Source organism: Pungitius pungitius, chromosome 7, assembly GCF_949316345.1.
Source record: "Pungitius pungitius chromosome 7, fPunPun2.1, whole genome shotgun sequence".
Classification (NCBI taxonomy): domain Eukaryota; kingdom Metazoa; phylum Chordata; class Actinopteri; order Perciformes; family Gasterosteidae; genus Pungitius; species Pungitius pungitius.
The window spans coordinates 6,235,075-6,257,507 of record NC_084906.1 but is presented as its reverse complement, the minus strand read 5'-3'; the positions used below and the strand labels follow the sequence as shown (position 1 = coordinate 6,257,507).

The following is a 22,433-nucleotide window of genomic DNA, read 5'->3' as shown; positions in this document are numbered from 1 at the left end:
GACCATGCAGTGCATCTAAATGTCCCGGGAGAAATCTACCAGGTGAAAATGTGCCTAAGAGTCTTTAAAAATTATTTCAGGAAATATTGTTTACTTCACTTAAACTGATTTTTAAATTTTAAATGACATTTTGAATTTGCACTTGCCTAAATACGGTTTGTGTGTGAATGTCACCACCTTTTTGAGTCACTTTACAGTTTCTTTGTGTCACTCTTTAGAGTTTTCAGTCATTACGATATATCTTGACGTTACGTGTTTCTTTCAGTAACATTTAGTAGGTGAAGGCAAAGTGGGGCCTTGTCACCTTGAGGGCCACTTACTAATCCATCCGTTACTTTCATCCCTAATTGCATGTTTTGAGCTCAATTGTAAGGGGCATTTGTTTGTATATGCGTGTTTAGCCGTCCACTGGCTGTAAACTGTGGACTCTTGTTACTTTGTGCTGTAGTATAGCCATAAAGAACCAGCTGAGGAATGACCTGAGCAGCCTCCCTGAACTTGTGTTTCTGCACACGCCTAAAAGGTAATCGGATCGTTTGGCATGTGCATATTGCTCTGTCACAATTCAAGGTAACAACATTGGGATCCTCCTTTAATATCCTTAAAAGTGATACCAGAGGAGGAGGATGGGCATGGGCTCATCCTTTATCTTATCCCATTAAAGTCTGAAAAGACATTGAGAAATGATCCCATATTGAAATATGGGATTAATAATAAATAAAGACTGAATTTGATGCCTCATCTGATCTTTTTTTGTACATGAACAGACGTGATTGTAACACGTCTCTGATCCAGCCCGGATCAAACAGGCGAACACCACGAAAACCACATTTTATCTTACGGCTCGTCACACTACGCCATGTAAACAAAACGCTCAAGCGGCTCAACGGATCTGTAACTGCTGGATATGGAAATAAATGATTTGTAATCGGACTCTTTGACGTGACGTTGGAGGATATGATTGGTGGGCGGCACTGGTATATATCCGTCAGCCTTCAATCCCACCTTCTCGCCAGTGGAATTTCATCTCAGCTCCTGCACCTTTAGGGCAGACGAGAACATAAACTAAGTAAGTACTCCCGGTTGCCTGCTGATTACTGCTGTACTGAAGTCACACGTCCCCTCTACCGTAGTTGTACGTGACATGGTGGTACTGGTCGGGGTGGGAGTTTGTTCGCGGTACCGAGTGTGTTCTGGCCTGACTCCGTGTCATTTCTCCCCTGCTCAGCTGTATGCCTACGTGGACTTAGCCGGCTAGTAGAACAAACTGTAGGCTAACGTGAGCTCGCCAGGCTAATGCTACACTTCAACTTGTACTTTTTACCACCGTGTTGGCGTGTGCTGCTGTGCAGAAAAGACCCAGCCCCTCTGTATGAATGCGGGGGGGTGATTACACGGCTCCCCCGTTCAATCCGCGGCTGGCTTAACACCATTATCTGACTGCGGTGTGGCTTGAAGTTCTGTTGGAGTGAGCCATGCTACATGTAGCCGAGGAGCTACGTGTCACAGTCAAAGTTTTTAGCAAGTTTGCTAGCTAGCGTTAGCAGGGGGGGGGGGTTGAGCTAACCACTAATCCACGCCACGGGGATTTTGCTACTGAACACGCCGCTTCTGCGAATAGTCTCGCGTGTTTGCTAAACACCCGACGTTATGTCCGCGTCCCTGCGAGTTGAATCCACGTCAGTTGGTCTCGGTTTCGGCACATTTCTGACGTTTTCTCGACGTTAGCCAACGCGAAGGTAGCTAGCCTTCGCTGTGATGTGTCGATAGCAACTGTCAGCCAGCTAGTTAATTCGATATTATGTTAGCTAGCATTCGGACTAACCAGCTACTTAAACCCTTAATCTGGGATTTGTGTGTATAACATGATATAGGCTCGCAGGTGGCCATGCCGCAGCTAACGTTAATGCAAATGCGACTAGCGGACCGACGAGCCCGTCGGCGTTGACTTGAGCAGCACATTCGTGTCCTCGTAGGTCAGATCTTTAAGGTCTAAGTTAGTTTCGCTACGTTGGTGGATCGCTTTGTGTGGTTGAGCTCGCATGAGTTCGAGCTCCTCGCCCATGACTTTATTTGTCACCGGTTCAATCGATAAAATGCGTCCTCGACGTGTTGCTGTCAACGTTGGTGGAGACTAAAAGCGACCGTCACTGTGCTGTAATTCACACGTGTCATTTTGAGCCGCTGTCTCTGTTTACTGACTGCTGCTGGGGTCGGAATTAGCAATAACATTATTTGTTGGGGGGGGGGGGCAGGCCATCTTCTGATGCCTGTGCTAACACCACTAGGCCACACGAAATATCGTCACTAAAAGTACAAGTTATAGTTGCCGTGATACATGCATTATACCTTCGTAGTACTAAGTATGCACCAAGGAAGGGTTCTTTCCCCTTGACATGCATGGCAGCCTGTGTACACTTTAGAGAGTACAGATGCTGGCAAACTAGTAGAAGAAATGTTTACATTTCAACCCGTACAAATGTTTATTGTGGTTCTTACACAAGAGAGCAATGGCATCTACCTGGTTCACCCACAGCAGCCTTATTCATTGCCATTAGTTATGTAATTATCAAATTGTCAAGAGTGACTTTAACTTGAGTTAAATAATGTTCAGCTTTGCATCAAGAAATGTTTTTAATGTTTTTTTTTTTCTGTGATCTTTAGGCAAAAGCTGGCAGGCTGACAAAAATTGCATCTTTACAGGACGGATTATCTGGTAACTGACCAATTAGCTGGTAAGTTGTTAAAACTATTAACATTGTAAGTTGTCACTGCTACCATCCTCAGAGATCTGCAGAGTAGCGTTTGGTTTACTTAAAGTGGGATTCTGCCCACCTCCACCACAGCTTGAAATCAGCCTGGTAGTAATGAAGTATAATTAGGAGTGTGGTGTAAAAGCTTCAGCACTTTGGACAGACAGCGTTTTCCCACTGACACTTAGAATTTAAAATACATGGGAATTCAGAGTAGTCCACCATGCCTTGTGCTTAACAACCCGGGGGCGCTGGATCTCTCAAACAACTGGAGAAACATAGCAATGATGTGAAAAGGAAGAACTTGGTTTGTCCCACATTATCCATCAAGCATTCGATTAAAAAATGTCTTCCACTTGAAAAAAAGAGTCCCGTTCCAGAGACTTCATACTTCCCTTTCACTTTGTAAAGGTATTCATTCGATTTAAAGCAGGCAACTGTTCAGTCTGTCAATATTTGGTGTGTTATAAGTCTGCCAGCACGTTCACCACCCTCCCCGCCCCCACCTTCTGTCCCTCCCCCTAAGTTGTTTTTTCTCTCTCCCCGTTCGGAGGAGTTTTTCCGGTACCATGTGAGGGTCCCGGGACAGAGGGTGCCTCACGCTTCAGATTTTAAAATGTGTCATTGTTGGATATACAGAATGAATGTAATTGAATACACCCGTGGCCTATTCTGGGTGAGGAAAAACATTTAATAATTTCTGAGTCATGAAATTGAAAGAAACGGTCCTTCACTAACACCAAGTGTTACAAAGCGTTCTTTATATGTCCTTTAATTCGGCTAATGCTGACACATCGTGTTTAAATATGTGCTATAACCTGTCAACTAATTAGCAATATGCAAAGGCTAACAGTCTGTTTTAGTGTCAACCCGTCCCCTCCAAGCCAAACCCCTCACCACCATGATTTTGACTGTCTCTAGCCACAAGAATGGCAACACGGTGCGGACGGCCTACCTCCAAAATTCAATTACCCTTGCTGAAAGTTTCTCGAAGGCTGGTGCTGTAATGAAATCCCTACTTGATGTTTTATTTCATGTTTCTATGAAGCATATGCGCACACCCGACTGGGCAACGCGGCTTGCAAACATTAATGAGTGCTGGGCCGAGAACAGCCTTAAGTTTATGAAGCCTGACAAGGAAGAGGCCCCTGAGAGGGAGGTCAGAAATGTGTTGTGGGGGGGGGGGTGGCCTGCTTAACCCGAGGACCGCCATGTTGAGGCGCCAAGTGCATTTCCTTTGATTGCGTGGTCTATGTTTAAAAAAATAACACTTTTTATATGAACAAGTTATTGGTTCCATCTGGGAGTCTATCTGTGCTTTCAGATGAATTTTAGACGTGCTTGGGGGCAAACATCCACCGTAAAACAATTCACATTCCTGTGCTGGTGAACTTTCTCTGCAGGCCAGAAAAACAGCACTGAGTCCTGGAGATGTATTTGGTTTCGTTATTGACAGTGAGGTAGAATCGAGCTGGAGCAATTTCAATCTTCTTTTTTTTTTTTCCCCCAACTATGCAGAGCAAAAATACTTATTAGCAAAACTCAATCAAGAAATCAACACTTCCATCTTCATCAAAGTTATGAATTATAATTGCTGTAAGTCTCTTTTTCGAAACAAAAAAAAAATTCACGGGTGAGATGATATTCTTTTGGCTTGCTTTCTTTCATGTTCAAAGACCCGAGACGGGACATCAGAGTTTTCCGCTGGAGTATTTTTGCTTTAATCCAATCCCACATGGACCTCCTACAGGGGTCAGTGGGGAAAAGTATCCTCTTAACCCTGGAGCCTACTCGCTAGGTTACACTCCTTAGAATAGCATTTGACAAAGAAGGTCACAACAGAAGACAAACTGGTTTCTTGCAGCGAGAGACAAAGTGTTCTGTCCCGTGGCCCTGCCCACACTCCTGTTCTTCTTTTCTTCCTCCTTCTGTGGCACTCGGTCATTGCTTTAACACAGTGTTGACCTGCCAATGGGGCAGGAAGTGTGGTTCTTTTGATAAAGGTAGATAAGATAAAGTGAAAATCCCAAAGTCCGCCTTTGATGAACTTGTGTAACATGCTAAACGTGTGTATGCGAGTTTGACATATGTGACTTAGAGCATTTCTCTGACATGAATTGTTGTTTATTTATTTAAAAATGAAGAAAAACCACTTTGGGGTCTTGCTAGACATGTGCAGAAAAGGGCTGTTTTTAAATATTCTGTGCTTCCCATCGCCTAACCCCTTTTAATAATGGCGCTTTCTCTCCTTCCAGTGGCACACTCGGACTCTGTGTAAACGTGGGATTTTGACCATGAGCTCAGTCGCTGTACTTACGCAGGAAAGCTTCAATGAGCACCGCAGTGGGCTCCGGCCAGAGAAGGGTGGTGGTGAGTGTTTGGATTTCTTTTTCTTTCTGCGCCTTATTTGTCAAATGCAAACCGGGAGCCGTAAGTGGGTTCATAAGTTTATTGTTTTGTCGTTGTTATTGTCCGTGTTCAGCTGCTGGAGCAGCTGGTGGAGAGGAAGAGGAAGCTCTTCCTACCTACAAGGACGCCTTCCCACCTCTGCCCGAGAAGGCGGCCTCACCTGAGGGGACCCAGGAAACCACCAACGCCTGGACGTCCAAGATCCGACCTCTCAAGGCTTCTGTTATCACGCAGGTAGAGCGCTTCCCAAAGTTACCAACATTTCACTGTACAGTTTGCCAGCTGCTGTTTGCATTTGAAGTTTACCGATTGGGTTTATAGTAATGGTCTGTGATTAGTCAAACCCACTCGCAGCAACAATGACCAGAGCCAGCTGTGTGCTATAGCATTCAACTTGGGTCTTTTTATTTTTTAGAAAAAAACTCCCAAAAGCCATTTTATGTGCGTCCCAGTGTTTCCCCCTACTATTATGTAGGGGGGTACCCCCCCCCCCCCAAACCTATAAACCAAGGTGGACCACTGCAGACATTTTGACTTGCAATAGCAGGAAAAGCCCAGGTGCAATAACATCATGACCGTGAGCCAGGCTGCTCACGGAATGTGACGCAGTGTTAGTTAATGTTATAAATCACTGTTGTGTCAAAATATCTGTGGTACAAGGCCTCTTAACCAAGAATGCAGCAAAAATGGCCCTTTTTTTACTGGACCCTGGCATGATTTTGTAGGTTTTGTATTCGTTTCTAGGTTACTGCAGTTTCAACTTTTTGGTTGTAGTTAAATCTGAGATTTGGAAATCTGTTTTGTATGAGCTTTTTGGAGTGTGTGTGTGTGTGTGTGCATTTTATGGGGTCACAAGCTATAAAAAATGATTGGGAGCAATGAGCAGATGGAGCTATTAGCAGTTTAATGTGTCATTTTCCAAATGCCTAACTTATCCGGTTACTTGAATAACAAGATGTTACAACAGTAAGTTGGTCTATAGAAACTGTTCGCGCATCCTTATTCACACTAATTTGTACCACGTGCTGCGTCCATGTGAAAGATATAACCCGTCCTTTAAGTATTTCACAGGTTGCCAAAAATCCAGACATTAAAATGGTTTTGTTTGTTCATGATTTTTTTTTTTTTTTTTTTACACATCCAGGTTTTCCATGTGCCACTAGAGGAGCGCAAGTACAAGGACCTCAACCAGTTTGGGGAAGGAGACCAAGCGAAGGTCTGTGTGGACATCATGCACAAGACCGGAGCCCACCTGGAACTCTCCTTGGCAAAAGATCAGGGCCTCTCCATCATGGTGTCTGGAAAGCTGGATGCCGTGATGAAGGCCCGCAAGGAGATTGTGTCCCGACTGCAGACTCAGGTCAGGAGATCAGTCTTTTTGTCTGTGATGACTGTACACATTCTTGATGGTGGAGTGCAATGGCGGCAACTGTCCATTCTGACACCCCCCCCCCCCCCCCCCCCCCCGTCATGACCGAACAGGCCTCGGCTACTGTTGGCATCCCCAAGGAGCACCATCGCTTTGTCATCGGCAAAAACGGGGAGAAGCTTCAGGAGCTTGAGCTCAAGACTGCCACCAAAATCCAGATCCCACGACCCGATGACCCCAGTAACCAGATCAAGATCTCTGGTACCAAGGAAGGCCTGGAGAAGGCCAAGCATGAGATCTTGTTGATCTCAGCCGAGCAGGTAACGTGTCTCCTGAGACTGTCAACCGTCCCTCATGTCGCAGGATCCATAGCAGGAGTCTTCAACTGAAATGTGAAGAGGTCCAGTAACAGAAACTGTCTAGAAGCAAAGGCCCGGGAGATCATAATGTGACAACTTGGTGTGATTTTAAATAAAGGAATAGAGCTGTATCAACATCGGCATGTAATTAATAAGCTATCATCCTGCCTGGAATGCAAAGACTTGATTGGTCGAGTGGGATGGTTTAACTTTAATGCTTTAATTGGTCAGTCACAACCGTGTCTTTTTAGCTTTTGGTCCGGGAACGGATGGAACGGCTTCTGGGTCCAGATCCGGACCTCGGTCCGTCAGTTAGTGACCTCTCATCTGAAGTCTTCTCTTCTCCCCCCCTCCCCTCTTTTTAGGACAAACGTGCTGTGGAGAGGGTGAACATTGACAAGGTTTACCACCCATTCATCACGGGCGCCTACAACAAGCTGGTAGGAGAGATGATGCAGGAGACCGGCGCCCGCGTCAATGTGCCCCCTCCAAGTGTAAACAAGACGGAGATTGTGATCACTGGCGAGAAGGAGCAGGTGGCCCTCGCTGTGACAATGATCAAGAAGGTTTATGAAGAAAAGGTAACGTTGGATCCACTCGATTCCTGAGAAAAGGAGAGCGTTGACACGGATTGCACCAATTCTCTGCTTGATTAACCCCTTTTTTAAATGAAAATGTTGGGTTTTTTCCTCGCAGAAGAAGAATACCACCACCATTGCGGTGGAGGTGAAGAAGTCTCAGCACAAGTATGTGATCGGCCCCAAGGGGAACACCCTGCAAGAGATCCTGGAGAAAACTGGCGTCTCGGTCGAGATCCCACCATCTGACAGCAGCTCAGAAACTGTCATCCTTCGCGGGGAGCCAGACCGTCTGGGTCAGGCCCTCACTGAAGTTTACGCCAAGGTGTGGAACTACAAGATGCTTGAGCTAGGACCTTTTTTATGTGGGTTATGTTAATGGGTTAATAGAAACATGCCTGAAAGTGAATGTTTCCTTTTGCAGGCAAACAGCTACACTGTTTCCTCGGTCTCAGCTCCTTCTTGGCTTCATCGTTTCATCATAGGCAAGAAGGGACAGAACTTGGCAAAGATTACCCAACAAATGCCCAAGGTCTGTCAAATTATGATCTTTATTTTTTTTTTTTAGCATAACTAAGTTTAAAAAAAAACATTTTTTAGTTACTTAAATTCTATTTGCAATTTATTTCTCTTGTGAATTTTGCATTCAGGTGCACATTGAGTTCACCGAGGGAGAAGATAAGATCACCCTGGAAGGTCCCACCAAAGACGTGCAGATGGTGCAGGGCCAGATTGAAATCATTGTTACAGATTTGGTGAGTGAAGGGGAATATAGGGGACTATATCTTGGCACATAGGGCCTTTTTTATAATGTCAAAGTGGTTTGTTTAAAAGGGAGACCGGCATCGTATAGATGGCATGTCTGTACGTTCTAGTGATTTTCAAGTTTTCTCTTCTACTTTCCCCTCCAAGGTAAGCCGTATGGACTTCACAGAGATTAGCGTGGATCCCAAATTCCACAGACACCTGATCGGAAAAGGAGGGGTTAACAGTAAGTACTGTGTCTCTGCCAAACGGTCAACTAGATCTCAACTTCAATAAAGCGTCACCTCAATATCGAATACAATAAATTAATGGATATTCAATTCTACTTCCAACAACAAGTTATGATTTGCAAAGGAAAGACTGCCTGCAAACTGTATTTGATGAATAAAAATAGTATTTCGTCCATAGTGCAACATACTTATAACAATAAACACATTTTCCAAGGACCAATACGGCATCTCAGTGTTCAGGTCGGTACGCTGGCATCATAAGCCATATGTCAATACATTTTTCTCTTCTTTCTAGTCAACCGCATCAAAGAGCTGCACAAGGTGTCTGTCCGCATCCCCCCTGACAATGAGAAGAGCACCGTGATCCGTATCGAGGGAGATCCCCAGGGTGTGCAGGAGGCCAAGAAGGAGCTGCTGGAGCTTACGTCGCGCATGGTGAGGACCGGATTCACAGGCCGGATGCTGCCTGTTGGATACTGATGTGCCGTCGCTAAATACGCCGTCTTGTCCTCTTTCTCAGGAGAACGAGCGTACAAAGGACATGATCATTGAACAGCGTTTTCATAGAGCCATCATTGGCCAAAAAGGGGAGAAGATAAAAGAAGTGCGGGACAAATTCCCAGAGGTGAGTTGTTGACATCGGTGGGGGTTTGTCTTTACTAAATGTAGCATAATAATAACTCATGATGACATTTGTTCCAGGTCATCATCAATTTCCCCGACCCAGCACAGAAAAGTGACATTGTTCAACTTCGAGGCCCACGCAATGAGGTTGAAAAATGCTCCAAGTTCATGCAGAAGATAGTTGCTGAAATGGTAATGGTTCTCTCTCACCCATCTATGAAAGATAAGAAATGTATTTTATACAACTGTCTGTTTTGGCTTCCGTCTATGATAACTGTAAGGGTTTCCTTTTGTCAGACGGAGAACAGCTTTTCTCTCTCGGTCCCCATCTTCAAGCAGTTCCACAGAAACATAATTGGAAAAGGAGGATCAAATATCAAGAAGGTGCCGTATATTTCAAAGAGAATTCACTGTGGTCTTTCCGGTTGTCGCATGTTTGGCTTCAGCAACATGTGTCCTTTCGCATTTCCAGATCCGGGAGGAAACCAGCACAAAAATAGACTTGCCTGCTGAGAACAGCAACTCCGAGATGATAGTCATCACAGGCAAGAAGGCGAACTGCGAGCTCGCACGAACTCGCATCCTGGCCATTCAGAAGGAGCTGGTAAGCAGAGCCATGCGCACTCATCGCCTCTCCTGGGCTTCGACCCATGGGTCTGACTCTCGTTCCTATTGGTGTTGTTGCAATGACAAAATTGCCTTGTGATAACCTGTCTGAAAATCTGGATTTTGGTCATTTAAAAAAAAAAATCTAATGGTTGGGTATCCCGATGCTTGTCTCTGTACGCCGCGTCCTAATTGACGTCTCTCCGTGCTCAGGCCAACATCACGGAGATGGAGGTGTCCATCCCCTCCAAGCTGCACAACTCCCTGATCGGGTCCAAGGGCCGCTTTGTGCGCTCCATCATGGAGGAGTGCGGCGGCGTGCACATCCACTTCCCCACCGAGGGCTCAGGGATCGACAAGGTCACCATCCGAGGCCCCGCTGAGGAGGTGGAGAAGGCCAAGCAGCAACTGCTCGCCTTGGCAGAGGAGAAGGTTTGTAGAAATGTGAAGAGTTGCGCTTCAGTTTACATTCTGACAGGCGCGCAGAGGGCGGTTCTCAGGGCCTCATTGATCACCCATCGCCACTTGCTGAGAGCGTCCGTCAGAATTAAAGCGAGCTTGTAATAAGGTTTCAGTAGACATTAAGGTTTGCTTTGCACGGTTCTCCCTCGAGATTAAATCGTTTTTAGCTCATTAAGCCCTAAAATCAAGGGGTTTCAGGTAACAGCTGACACTTTTTATAACTTAGAAGTTTGTAAAGACCCATTAAAAAAATTGTTTAGTTCTTGTTCTCGAACTGAGTTTGTTTTTTTTCCCTTCAGCAAACAAAGAGCCACACTGCCGAGCTGCGCGCGAAGCCGGAATACCACAAGTTCCTCATCGGGAAAGGTGGCGGAAACATCCGCAAGGTTCGCGACAGCACCGGGGCCCGGATCATCTTCCCCACCGCGGAGGACCAAGACCAGGAGCTCATCACCGTGGTCGGCACTGAAGAAGCCGTGCGGGACGCCCAGAAGGAGCTGGAGGAGCTCATCAAGAGTTTGGTGAGGCTCCAGGTTGTGGCAGATTTAGGCTTTTGGTCTTCTCTCTCGACTGCTCTATTCAACTTGAAGTGTTCACTCTTTGCTTTCAGGACAACGTTGTCGAGGAAAATATGATCGTTGACCCAAAGCACCACCGCTACTTTGTGGCTCGCCGCGGCCAAGTCCTCCGGGACCTCGCCGATGAGTACGGTGGCGTGATGGTGAGCTTCCCTCGCACGGGCACTCAGAGCGAAAGCGTCACCCTGAAAGGAGCCAAAGACTGTGTGGAAGCAGCCAAAAAGCGTATGCTGGAGATCGTTGACGACTTGGTTTGTAGATGCAGCCAACAGGCCATTTATTTTATACACATCTGTTGATTGAACCTCTCCTGATTGAAATTATATCGACTTTGTCTTTTTCTTTTCCCCCAGGACGCTCAAGTAACCGTTGAGTGTGTGATCGCTCAGAAGTTTCACCGCTCCATCATGGGTCCAAAGGGCTCACGGATCCAGCAGATCACCAGAGATCACAATGTGCAGATCAAGTTCCCAGAGCGCGAGGACCAGCAAGGTAAGACGCCAGATGCGTATGAAGACTTTGAAAGCCACTCCCCAAATGACCGATCAAACTTTTTTCTTTTAGCAGCTGCAGCAGCAGCAGCGGCAGCGGCGGCAGCAGCTGCTGCACCTCCTGCAGAGGAACCAATTCAGAACGGCGAGGCCAATGAAGAAGTGAAGGAGCCCGTCGATCCCAGCGCGCCCAGGAAGTGTGACGTGATTGTGATTTCTGGCCGCAAAGAGCGGTGCGAGGCTGCTGTGGAAGCACTGAAGGTTGGCTTTCATGATGGAGCTCATCATTTTTAGGATTCTTTCTCCAAATAGTTTCTTTATCCCTCCAACTGTCTTCTTTCCCCAGGCTTTGGTTCCTCTCACTATTGAGGTGGAAGTGCCTTTTGAGCTTCATCGCTACATCATCGGACAGAAAGGAAGTGGAATTCGAAAGATGATGGATGAATTTGAGGTGTGTGTTGAGACCAGGATGTTCAATGGGTTTTTCTTCATCTTCAATTTAGCTTCAAACTCGCAGTAACCTTGCTTTCTTTCTACAGGTTAATATTCAAGTGCCTGCTCCTGAGCAGCAGTCTGATAAAATCTCTATCAGCGGCCTGGCCAATCACCTCGATCGCGCCAAAGAGGGCCTCTTGGATCGCGTCAAAGAGCTGCAGGCCGATCAGGAGGATCGGGTTAGTAATATTCAGAGTACATGGATGTGTTTTTTATTGTGTATATACACTCTGTGTAACCCAGAGTATCGTTTACACCAACCTCTCCACAGGCACTCAGGAGCTTCAAGCTGACCATCACTGTGGACCCCAAATATCACCCCAAAATCATCGGCCGCAAGGGCGCCATCATAACCACCATCCGCACTGAGCACGACGTTAACATCCAGTTCCCAGACAAGACTGATGAAAACCAGGTACCTTTTCTATTTGTGTAGTCCAGCAGGTGGAGCTATGTTCCCAGTTGTTATCATTAGCTCATGAGAATAATAGTTGGATTATTTATGTTGGGAGAGGTATTTATTTGATGCGGTCGTCCTCCACAGGATCAGATTACGATTACAGGGTATGAGCACAAAGCCATAGCAGCGCGGGACGCCATCCAGGCCATAGTGGAGGAGCTCGAGGAGATGATCTCTGAGGACATCACCCTGGACAGCAGGGTCCATGCCCGCATCATTGGAGCCCGCGGCAAGGGCATCCGCAAGATCATGGATGAGTTTAAGGTGAGGCCGCTGAGAGGAGCAGAGGAAATGTCCTCATCGCCGGAATACAGCGTAACGTCGAAAAGCCTCAAAGTAGCCCCCTTAATGCAGTGTGTTTTTTATTCAGGTCTGTTTTTCAAACAAACTGTTTACCAACCTTTTTTCTGTTTTTATTTTCATGTTGAGTCCTTTATTGGATTGTATTAATTTGTATTTAATCGCTTCACAAAGCCAGTCAGTGACGGGACGTGTCCTGCTTTCAGGTTGATCTCAGGTTTCCCCAAAGTGGATCTGCAGACCCCAACCTTGTGACGGTCACGGGTCGCCCCGAGCTTGTGGATGAAGCCATTGACCACCTTCTCAACCTGGAAGAGGAATATGTAAGCCTCTGCTGCTGCATGATGTTGTCCAAGAAATGGCCGCAGTGTTTGCCGTTCCCCACTTGAGTACTGAGCCACTTGTTGTGCCGCTTTTGCCAGTTGGGAGATGTTGAGGAGAACGAGTCAAAGATGCCTTTCCAGAGGCCTCACGGGGGAAGTGCTTCCGCCATGGACGAACAACGCGGCCCGTCGAAAGGCTTTGTGGTGAGAGAGGCTCCCTGGACCACTGGCAATGAGAAGGTGAGCCATTTTATTTTAAATATATACACTACAGTCTTTTGAACGGTTGTGTGTGTGTGTGTATTGTTTGTTTCTAGAACCACACCTTAAATCCCCGATTTGCTCATTTCTTCCTGAACTTTCAGGCCCCGGACATGAGCAGCTCTGAAGATTTCCCGAGCTTTGGCGCCCCCGTGGCAGCCAAGGCCTCCCCCTGGGGACCCAAGCGCTTCTAAGCCATGCTGCTCCAGATGGGCCTCATCGAAAACCGGACACAATCTTCCCCTCTTTTGCCTCCCCCACACCCTCACCCCCGCTATTGACCCCGGACTGACCGCTGACCCTTTGAGTCTTCAGTTCTGAGAATGTCATCCTTCTCTGTGTACTTATGCCGCCCTGCCCTCGCACATTCATCAGTCTAAAAGTGCTTTCAGATACTGTAATCGACTTGTGAGCTTTTGTATCTGCATTTAATAATGCTCTCTCAACGCAAAAAAAAAGAAGACGTTCAATCTATACATTGTGTACACGGGTGACTTGTAAGTGTTGATTTAGACCTGACATTTCTTCGTGGTTTGAACTGTTCTACCAAATCCAGCCGTGGGTTCTTTTAGCCGCCCTTCTCTTAGTTGCCTTCGCAGGTTGGGGTGAAGGGATTGAATTACAGCTGGGGCCAGCTGTTTAGGTAAACCCCTCCTGGTCCCCCCCCCTTCCCCACCCCCCCTCTCCCAGGCCTGCTTTACTCATGTAGCCGAGCAGAGTTGTCACTTGTTGGCTCTCAAGCACACTGCAGTGGTCGTCCTTTTTCCGTGTGCTTGTTGACTGTGCTTCTGTGAGTCGTGGCACGTACCTTGTAGCCTTACGAATTGGTAAACTTCACAGGGGGGAGGGGGGAGGAGGGGGAGGAGGAGGTGTCGTCAGCTGTCGTCAGCTGTCGTCAGCTGTCGTCAGCCGTCGTTCCATTCAAACTGCCAGATGCTCGGAGATCATGCCCCGAACTAAACTTCTTACAACACTATGGCCTAGAGCTCAAACGTATCAAACCTCACACTAACTGTTGAATGAAACTTTCTTTTTTTTTTTTTTTTTGACTTTTTTTTTTTTTTTTTGACATTCAAAAGTAAATGACTGTCCAAAAATCTAAATATGACCGTGTTTGTGGGCTAAATCAGCAGACCATCTCGTGCCAACTATCTGTCCTGTTAGTGGTGTCCTGTGTTACTCATCCTCTGTAGTGGGTCAGTGTCCAGTCCCTTTGTCTTCCAGTTGCTATGCAGATTATTCTGTTCTATATAGCAATGGCCCTTCTTTTTTTATCAGCCTTACAGTTAGAAAGATAGCAACCAGGTAGAGGTGATGTCCAGGTGCATTTTTAATGGCCAACAGGGAAAGGTTTGTTTATTGTTCATGTGAACGCTATTGGAAATCTCCCAGCGCCCCCTCCCCCACTCCCCCCCTCCACCTCACCTCATCCCCCACCTCAGTTATTGTAATGACTTTAATTTGGCATCAGGAGTTCAGATTTGGCTTGCGAGCGGCTAACTGAACACCTTGTATCAGCCTACCTTGGTTTTTATCCTTCTAGCATTGAATGAAAGATTATGCAAATACAATTGAAGTGAACGGTTATGGATGACACTGGAAAACAAAATTGTCCAAAAAGTCAATAAAAATTGAAAACCTGTCGACGCTTCCTTCTGATTTGTTTCGGATAGAGCAACGTTATTCATTCAGTCGTGAAATCGAGCCACATGAGATGAATACAATTGATCTGGTGCGTTGCAAAGTACCACTGATACTTTGCAGTGGATTTCAGTGTTGGAAGGTTTGCATGACTTTGGCCTGAGGAGAGATTATTATTATTATAAACTGGTCATAAAGTGTCGATCCTCGAGTGCCTTCCAATCTCAGTAACGGATATGAAGTTGAAAAATTAGGGATTTCCTTCACATGAATAAAAATATCTACAGATGAAGTTATGGGGTAGATATTTTGGGTAGACTCCAAAGTGAGGCAATACTTGTGTATGAAGGTGTATTTAAAGATGTGAAAAGTTCAGATTAAAGACCCATCTGACTTAAAACAGCTGAAGTTGTGTGTTTTTTTTTTAATTCATCAAAGTATCAAAAGTAGGAGTTTGCAGATTGTACTTGTTTACTGTTTTTCCTCCGTGAGGATCGGTTTTGTCACACGTGGATAAATCCTGTGCCAACTTCTGATCTAATCACTAAACATGAGCTTAAGGGTATCACATCACAATTGGCCGAGCTTTAGTTTGAACTCGCCTTAATTTAAGGGTGTGTCGAAATATTGGCCAATTTAACCACTTTTGCAGTAAAATTTTGAAAATCAAAAACATTTTTTTAAAACTGCGAACTGGCATTTAATGAGATTGTCAAGTAGAATTATTAAGTAGCATAAAATGGATTTACTAAAGTACAAGTAGCACAAAAAAACATGTATTCTGTTAAGCAAATTTATGAAGTTACGTTCATCTAATATTTTCCAGAATAATACAAACCTACCCATTTCTGTTTTAACAAAAAACTATTTTAACTATATCAAATTAGTTTTTTTAACTCTTGGACAATTTTCTACACATTCTTTTAATTTAGCTGTTTATGCATTGAAACCTTTTGGTTAAGAATGAAGCATTTTAAGATCCATTTGACAGTTTGCATAAGAAATGATTTCATGTTTCAAAGGTATAAATCGGGCACAGAACAGTAAATGTGAAGGAAAGCAACAAAGAGCCGGGGATCCGTCCTTTGACACCAGGGGCACCACTGATGGGTCACGAAACGTCTCCCCATGTCTCCGTCCGTCACGTGCCGCTCACGGGGAGGAAGCGTGGCCGTGACAGTGGAAGCAGGCGAGGCGAGCCAGCACCTCCTCCAGCGTGTCAGGAAGAACAAGAATACACAACCTGAGGGACAAAAGAAACACGAGAAATAAAGAAATAAAACATTACCCGCCCACCGTCACGTCTCTCACCTCAGATGGTAGCTGGACGCTGTCTCTCCGGACTGACAGCCGGCCCCTAACAACACACCCTTTTCCTCCAGCAACATCTGACAATACAGATCCTCTGGCTCCACCTTTAATACCTAAAAGCAAAGATGGGAAGTGACAGAATAACTCAGTACCTTGTTTTTTTTTATTTTTACCACAGCAATAGTTGCTGGAAAAAGTGTTTTTCAATGAGATTATATACATTGCAAATTAACTTTATATATTAACTGTACTTTGTACTAAAAAAACAATGACTTCTGGGAAAGCTGTTTGAATGTACTTTTTTATTAATTAGAGTAATGATTATGTTAGATAGATAGAATTTACTCGGATTAATGAAAGCTCTTAAACAGACAGAAATACCAAGTGTTGTTTAGTTGCAATACATTTTGTTATATGATCTTTTAAACCTTGGCCTTCTCTATAATCTGGGGTGACAAGTGCAGGCGGGGATAAAGGTAGATTCCCCCCATCGCTGGCTGACAGCTCATCCCTGGTAGATCATTCAGGAACTCCTGAGCTCGCTGAGCATTCTGGGACAAAACAGCCCGAGTCAGGAGAATCTCCTTCGGCAAAAAGAACAGATCAGACATTATAAGTTGAGTTCCAGGGATACCTCTGTCCGAGCGAGGGGAGGGGGGGGCAGGACGACAAGCTGAATGAACCTTTTTGCTCCTTTTGCTGCACCGAAGAGGAGCCGCATGTCTCACCTGAGAGTACGTGTCAAAGGAGAGGTCGCCGGGTCGCGGCGGGTCGACCATGAGATCCAGAGCAAGCTGTCCTGTGACCGGAGTGCTGATATCAGTACACAGCATAGTATCAACGAAATGCATCACCTCCGGGTCAATGTTGACCAGCTCAATGTATCCTGCCATCAGGCCGCCCCTGGGACACAGACGCAGAAGGGATCCGGTTACTTGTTGAGTCCGTGTATTCATTTCGTTGGGTCAAGATTGCTCCAAAGTTGCACAACTGAGCAACTATTATTATTATTTTCTTTGTAGTTTCGAATTGTTTTTAATTTTAATGTATTATTCAAATACATTTGCAAAATACTATTAAAACACAAGATATGCAAGAGCGCAAATGAATGAGGGACAGAACTCACTCTCCCATGTGGGCACAGGCTAAAGAGTGGAAGGAGACCAGCTCCACCGTGTCAGAGTACCCCCCGTCCATCTCAAACAGAACTCTCTTGTAGGAAATAAATCCCCGGCCCGGTCCATACACGCTGTCCTGGTACACCTTGAGTGCAGAGAGAAGGGATTTGATAGATGAGCAAAAAAGGCTGCTGCTATCGAATCCCAATCTGATCGGTTTGTGACCACCTCATCAACCAAGAGAAGAAGTCGCTCCGCAGCCGCAAAGCGTATCACTTCCTCTATTGATTTCCAGTCCTGCACATGACCTGGGGAGACAAGCCGCCGCCCACAGGTAGTGATTAAAGAACAGGGGGAGTGGGGGGGGGGGGCTTTGATGGGGCTCCTGGGTGCAGCTCACCTGTGGGGTTTCCTGGGTTGCTGATGTAAATGGCTCTGGGTTTGCAGCGCCCCGTGGCGCTCTTTAAAGCTCGATGCAGCTCGTCCACATCTACAGCCCAGCGGCGGCCCTCGGCCAGCCGGTACGGCGCCAGCGCCAGCCGGGCCTCATCCAGGAGAGCCGGCAGGGTGTGTGGGCAGGGCACCGGGGTCAGCACGCCCACCCGGGTCTCCTCTTGCCCACCGGCAAGCACCTTAATAAACACCTTCACGCAACACGTCAATGAAACCAACCGTTTATTCATCCCATCATTTGAACTTTCCGAGCATGAAGAAACGTTCTATGAAGCGAGTCGCTGGTTTGACTTTGACCTGCCATCCTTGTAGTAAGTGGTTTAGTTCATTATTTTACTTTGAAAGCCTTATTTGATTAGTTTTGACTGACCTCATTGCAGTTACATAAGGCTGTGAGATAAAAGATGATGATTAAACAAATAACAGACTACAATGAATGTACAACTATTAGATCTAAATGTATGTTAATGATTATCGTCTCATCGTGTATTTTCTATTAAATGTACACAAATGAATGTACAGTTCAATAATGTACACAATTTAATTGCAGCCTGCCCTCCATCCTGGACCTTTACCTCAATTCACTCTTCTATGTTCTTATATGTTTATATTCTCATATATATGGATATATTTATACCTATACTGTATAATTGTTACATGTTTATACCCTCACCTCTTTATATTTTTTGTGTTGTCCTTTTTATAAAGCACAACGTTGTTTGTACAGTATGTGGAGAGTAAATGTTTGGTGGACATGGAGCAGCACAAATGGCCACTTAAACTGATTCTGATTTTCATCTGTCACAAACTACATGTACAGTGCAAACATGCAGGACTCCAAGAAGACAATAGGCTGAATTTGAGGTCAAAGTTCCCCCCTGAGGAGAGAAGTTTTGTGTAAGTCACTTTACTGTGTTGGACGTCATCAATTTCCATTATTTCTTCTCAAAATCTGTCCATTTATTATTTACATTTGGCCTTCTGAATGCTATAGCTCATTTAAATCAAGTTTTTGGGGATAACAATGTTAACCAGAACTCGGAAATTAGGTTCAAAATAATCCTTTAACCTAAAAATGCCTGTGATATTTTTGGAGTTGTGGTGATACCGTAATAAATAATGACCGAATGACGCATACATACCATCAGGGCCCTTTGCAAACTGGAAGAAATGAAGATGTCTTTGGCGTGGGAAGGCACTCCAGCGTCTCGACGCACGATGGACTCGGCGATGCTTTGCCTGACGTGACACATGCCAGAGGAGGCTGTGTAGGAACCTGTGGGTGGATCCATCACTGGATGAGCCGCTGTGATCATCGACAGCTGGTACTTTGTTTTTCAATTTTTAAAGTCTAGCACGTTGTTGAGTAACTGCCTCTCTCCGGTCCTCACCCACACTTCCTCCCTCGCAGGCCTCCAGGAGCCTCTGAGCCCTCCGCCTGACATCCAGAGGAAGAGTTTCTTCTTCCAGCAGCCGAGGGAGGAGACACGCGGCCAAAACCTGAGGCAATAAGCCGGATTCAGGGCAATAAGACGGAGGAAATGTATGGAATGTGAGTATCAAAATCAAGAGAAGATGTTTATGGAGATACAACATGGATTATGAAAAAAGAAATCAAGGATCAACAAAACAAAATAGTCAGTCAATATTTCATTACAATGACTACAACATACATGTAAATCAATGTAATTTAATTATTGATGATAGATACAGGACATGGATCGATTCAAATACAAACACAAATCACCAGCATTTTTTTTTTTTTTTGAATGACCTCAAACTGACCTGGCGAACAAATGTAACGGGTTTGAATCCCGCCGTGTGGGGGTCACCTGCGCTGACGTCAATCACCTCTTTAAAGGGTTTCAGCGCCCCCTGCAGGACGACATATGAATGCAGGAAGCATTAGATCCAGTCTAAACTCCAACATCCTTTTTACATGAATCAGATTGTGGGAGATGCGACTTTTGCAAACTATTGCTCCACTATTGAAAGGTACGGTGTGTAAAATGTATTATTGGGTGTGAATCCGTTGATAAGGACAAAGCAGACGTTCCATTGGTTTGATGGAAGTTGCACAAGGACTCCACATTTTAACTTAAGGACCACAAAGAAAAGTAAGTCCTTTTATCTGTAGTTACCCAACAGCAACTTCTCAAATCATAAAAAAATAATTGATCTCTTCAGTGCACGCACATTGAATGTGAAGCTAGATGAGTCAAGATAGATCATGGGCACTTACCTGTGTGATGTCTTGTGCGATGTGTGTAGCCAGACCGTGCAGTCGAGTGTGCGCTGACGCTCTGATCCCCCTCACTGTGGGATTCACCTGCTGCAGGGAACTCATCGTCGCTTCGGCCTTAAATTACCGACGGTCAGCCCGACGACACCTGAGAGGCGAAATGTTCCCTTCTTGCATGGAGCGTGACCGAGCTCTCCTGTTTGATGAGTAACCATCTATGCTAATATTTTGCTGCACAACAGTAAGCAAAGTGGTTTTTGGAAACAACAATCTTTTTGAGTTGCATCAACACACATTTCAGACTTCCAACGGACGTTACTTATTCTCACGTACAGTAAAAATGATGTTTAATTGCTCTATGTATGACAGTGTGTCACCTTTTGTATAAAACCTTTCTTGTAATAGCAAGCATCTCGGTTATTCCACTGAGACAATCATTATACAGCATCTTGGGCTTGATATTTAACTTGTTCTGGTGTGAAAAGCAAAGTCTGTTAATGCAGCTACATACTTCTATAACTCTGCACTCTGATTCACGTTGTACATTTTCACAGCACTACATGCATTCAGATCCAAATGATTGATACTAAATATGTTCGTGAAATAACAGGGTTTTATGACACTGTGGTGGCTGGACATCAGAAATGTCATCACCCAATGAAGAGGCTAAATCTTGAAGAACGCTGTGCTTTTTTAGTCAATGTCTTTTTTTCATAAGGGATGGGACCAACCTGAGTTATTTATGTTTATTCACGTACTGTACTTTCTGTTGTGGGTCAGCTGCCTTTTTCCCCATCCTGTGTGTTTCCATCTCCCCTTTCCCCTGTGTCTGTCTATGCTCCACCTGCAAGAGGCGTGGCCTGCCAGGCTGCACAGCTGAACCTCATCCGGCAATCACCCCGACAGCATTTAGACCTGGGCTGCTCACCTCTCCAGCGCCAGATCGTTGAATTCCACTACGACGTAACAACAACGGCTCGCACTACAAAGACCCCACCAGTAGCGCTATTAATCTATTGTCTGACCTCCGTTCTTCTGCTACAGATCCACCTACCCACCTGGTCCTTCCCTGCCGTGCTGCCTGTCACCTCAACCAGTCTGACGTCTACATTTAAGCTGAGCATTAAAACCACTTGAATCACTAGTTGGTGTCCTGTGTGGGATCTCTGCGTGCTGGGTTATACGAAGCCCCTTAACACTTTCGAAGAATTTTGAGGTACTTCTCCCAAAATTCCATTTTATGTCACATTTTATCTCATAGGGAGATAATGTATTTTAAATTGTACTACATTTATTCAACAATCGTAGTCACTGGTTAGTTTGAAAGTTTATATTTCATATAGGGCTGGGACTTTAGCGCGTTAATTACGATTAATTAATTACAATGTGAATTAAGATTAATTTATTACACAAAAAATAACACATTAAACATTTTTTACGCATTTTTACACTTATTTTTTGCACCGCGGAACGTTTCTCACTGGAAGAGTTTCGGAGGACCGATTATACTGGAGCACCAACTAGCGTTCATGACTTCAGACAACAACAAACCACAGTGAACATGAACGAAGAAGCTGACGAGACCGTGTCGGGTGGCCTCGTGAATGGGAAATCTTATTATAATAAACACACGGATGGAAGCGTCGATAAGAGCATGGTTGTGTGCAAGCTGTGCAACAAGGAATTCGCATCGAGCCTCAAGTATCACCTCAACAAAACAAACAATTAGCTGCTAGCGTGGACGTTAGCCCGACCCGAGTACAAGGACCCACACCCAACCCACACTCCACCAGATGACTGGTTTAAGGACCAGGGTAACTAAGTCCACGTCTGAAAAAATAACCAATGTTCTGAATGTACTTGAAAGTGTTGGTCTACTTAAAAAAACCTAGTTTACAGAAGGTCTACTTACCTATAGGTTACCTGAATTTCTGAAAGTACTATATTTCTAAATATGCTATTTCTACACTTGTCTGCTGGAATTGGTTGAACAAAAATAAAAATCCATGTGAAAAAAATTACTTCTCACTGTTCTCAGGTCAAATATTTATGCAATTAAAATGTGATTAATTTTGATTAATTAATTACAAAGCCATCTGGGTTCAACCCTCAAGGGACATGGTGGCTCTTCCTAAATCCTTTTTTAGTTTGGGGTAACTGACATTTATAAAAAATCATAATGGGATATTGCCCCAGAGACGGATTGGTGCATCTTGGAGGATCAACCATGCTATTCATCCTTCCTGCATTGGTAAAGGCACAAGTGAGTTGAATTTGAATGTAACAGAGAATTGGAGGGTGGATGCACTAAAAAGGGTAAACAAATCTACACCCTGTGCCAGACAGTCAGTTTAAGGTTGTCCCCAGGATGCCCTGAAGTAGACAAACATGTGATTGTCTTGAAAAATGCCCTCAGAGGCTGTAATAAGTTTCATGTCAGTGTGACCACTGAATGAGACACATCTGCTCATCTTTACTGACTCATCCGGCCTTCTCTCCCGTCAAAAAGGTGGAACCCTATAGGCTACGTAGCATGGCTAATAAGTGCTAAAAGCTAAAGCAATTAACATGCAATTCATCATCATTCAAAAGATTCTTCATCATT

General features: G+C 44.9%; 2 protein-coding genes across 4 annotated transcripts; one reads left to right on the top strand and one right to left on the bottom strand.

The window, feature by feature from the left end:
* The first annotated feature begins 956 nt into the window (after window positions 1-956).
* hdlbpa (high density lipoprotein binding protein a) lies at window positions 957-14,705 on the top strand. Of its 3 annotated transcripts, none has more exons than XM_037469098.2 (28): window positions 957-1,069; window positions 2,665-2,735; window positions 5,009-5,123; window positions 5,236-5,396; window positions 6,307-6,522; window positions 6,645-6,851; window positions 7,256-7,471; window positions 7,587-7,793; window positions 7,893-8,000; window positions 8,119-8,223; window positions 8,381-8,459; window positions 8,759-8,898; window positions 8,984-9,088; window positions 9,166-9,279; window positions 9,385-9,471; window positions 9,560-9,691; window positions 9,907-10,125; window positions 10,455-10,676; window positions 10,766-10,984; window positions 11,087-11,225; window positions 11,307-11,485; window positions 11,571-11,675; window positions 11,764-11,898; window positions 11,991-12,134; window positions 12,264-12,443; window positions 12,686-12,802; window positions 12,902-13,042; window positions 13,168-14,705. In XM_037469098.2, exons 3-28 carry the CDS (start codon window positions 5,048-5,050, stop codon window positions 13,255-13,257), a joined length of 3,843 nt encoding a protein of 1,280 aa, XP_037324995.2. In that variant the 5' UTR covers window positions 957-1,069; window positions 2,665-2,735; window positions 5,009-5,047; the 3' UTR covers window positions 13,258-14,705. The 3 variants fall into 3 exon arrangements, with proteins under 3 accessions (XP_037324995.2, XP_062419273.1, XP_062419272.1); XM_062563289.1 differs by having other exon boundaries at window positions 11,301-11,485; XM_062563288.1 differs by having other exon boundaries at window positions 11,298-11,485.
* Window positions 14,706-15,388: 683 nt separating this feature from the next.
* LOC119216614 (alanine aminotransferase 1-like) lies at window positions 15,389-19,933 on the bottom strand. Its single transcript, XM_062563481.1, has 12 exons — window positions 19,829-19,933; window positions 19,372-19,461; window positions 18,978-19,086; window positions 18,729-18,862; window positions 17,957-17,976; window positions 17,534-17,829; window positions 17,362-17,441; window positions 17,142-17,278; window positions 16,744-16,918; window positions 16,444-16,599; window positions 16,016-16,128; window positions 15,389-15,947 (listed from the first exon to the last, which is right to left on the bottom strand). The coding sequence occupies exons 1-12, from the start codon at window positions 19,931-19,933 to the stop codon at window positions 15,857-15,859; spliced, it is 1,506 nt and encodes a 501-aa protein (XP_062419465.1). The 3' UTR covers window positions 15,389-15,856.
* Between the last annotated feature and the right edge of the window lie 2,500 nt (window positions 19,934-22,433).

Coding starts and splice junctions, on each gene's coding strand:
- hdlbpa (XM_062563288.1), top strand. CDS start 5,048: ATGAGCTCAGTCGCTGTACTTACGCAGGAAAGCTTCAATGAGCACCGC. Junction 8,460..8,758: donor CGGAAAAGGAGGGGTTAACA/GTAAGTACTGTG, acceptor TCTTCTTTCTAG/TCAACCGCATCAAAGAGCTG. Junction 10,677..10,765: donor AGGAGCTCATCAAGAGTTTG/GTGAGGCTCCAG, acceptor CTTTGCTTTCAG/GACAACGTTGTCGAGGAAAA.
- LOC119216614 (XM_062563481.1), bottom strand. CDS start 19,933: ATGAGTTCCCTGCAGCAGGTGAATCCCACAGTGAGGGGGATCAGAGCG. Junction 19,462..19,828: donor TCGCACAAGACATCACACAG/GTAAGTGCCCAT, acceptor GTCGTCCTGCAG/GGGGCGCTGAAACCCTTTAA. Junction 16,600..16,743: donor CCTTTGACACGTACTCTCAG/GTGAGACATGCG, acceptor TTTTTGCCGAAG/GAGATTCTCCTGACTCGGGC.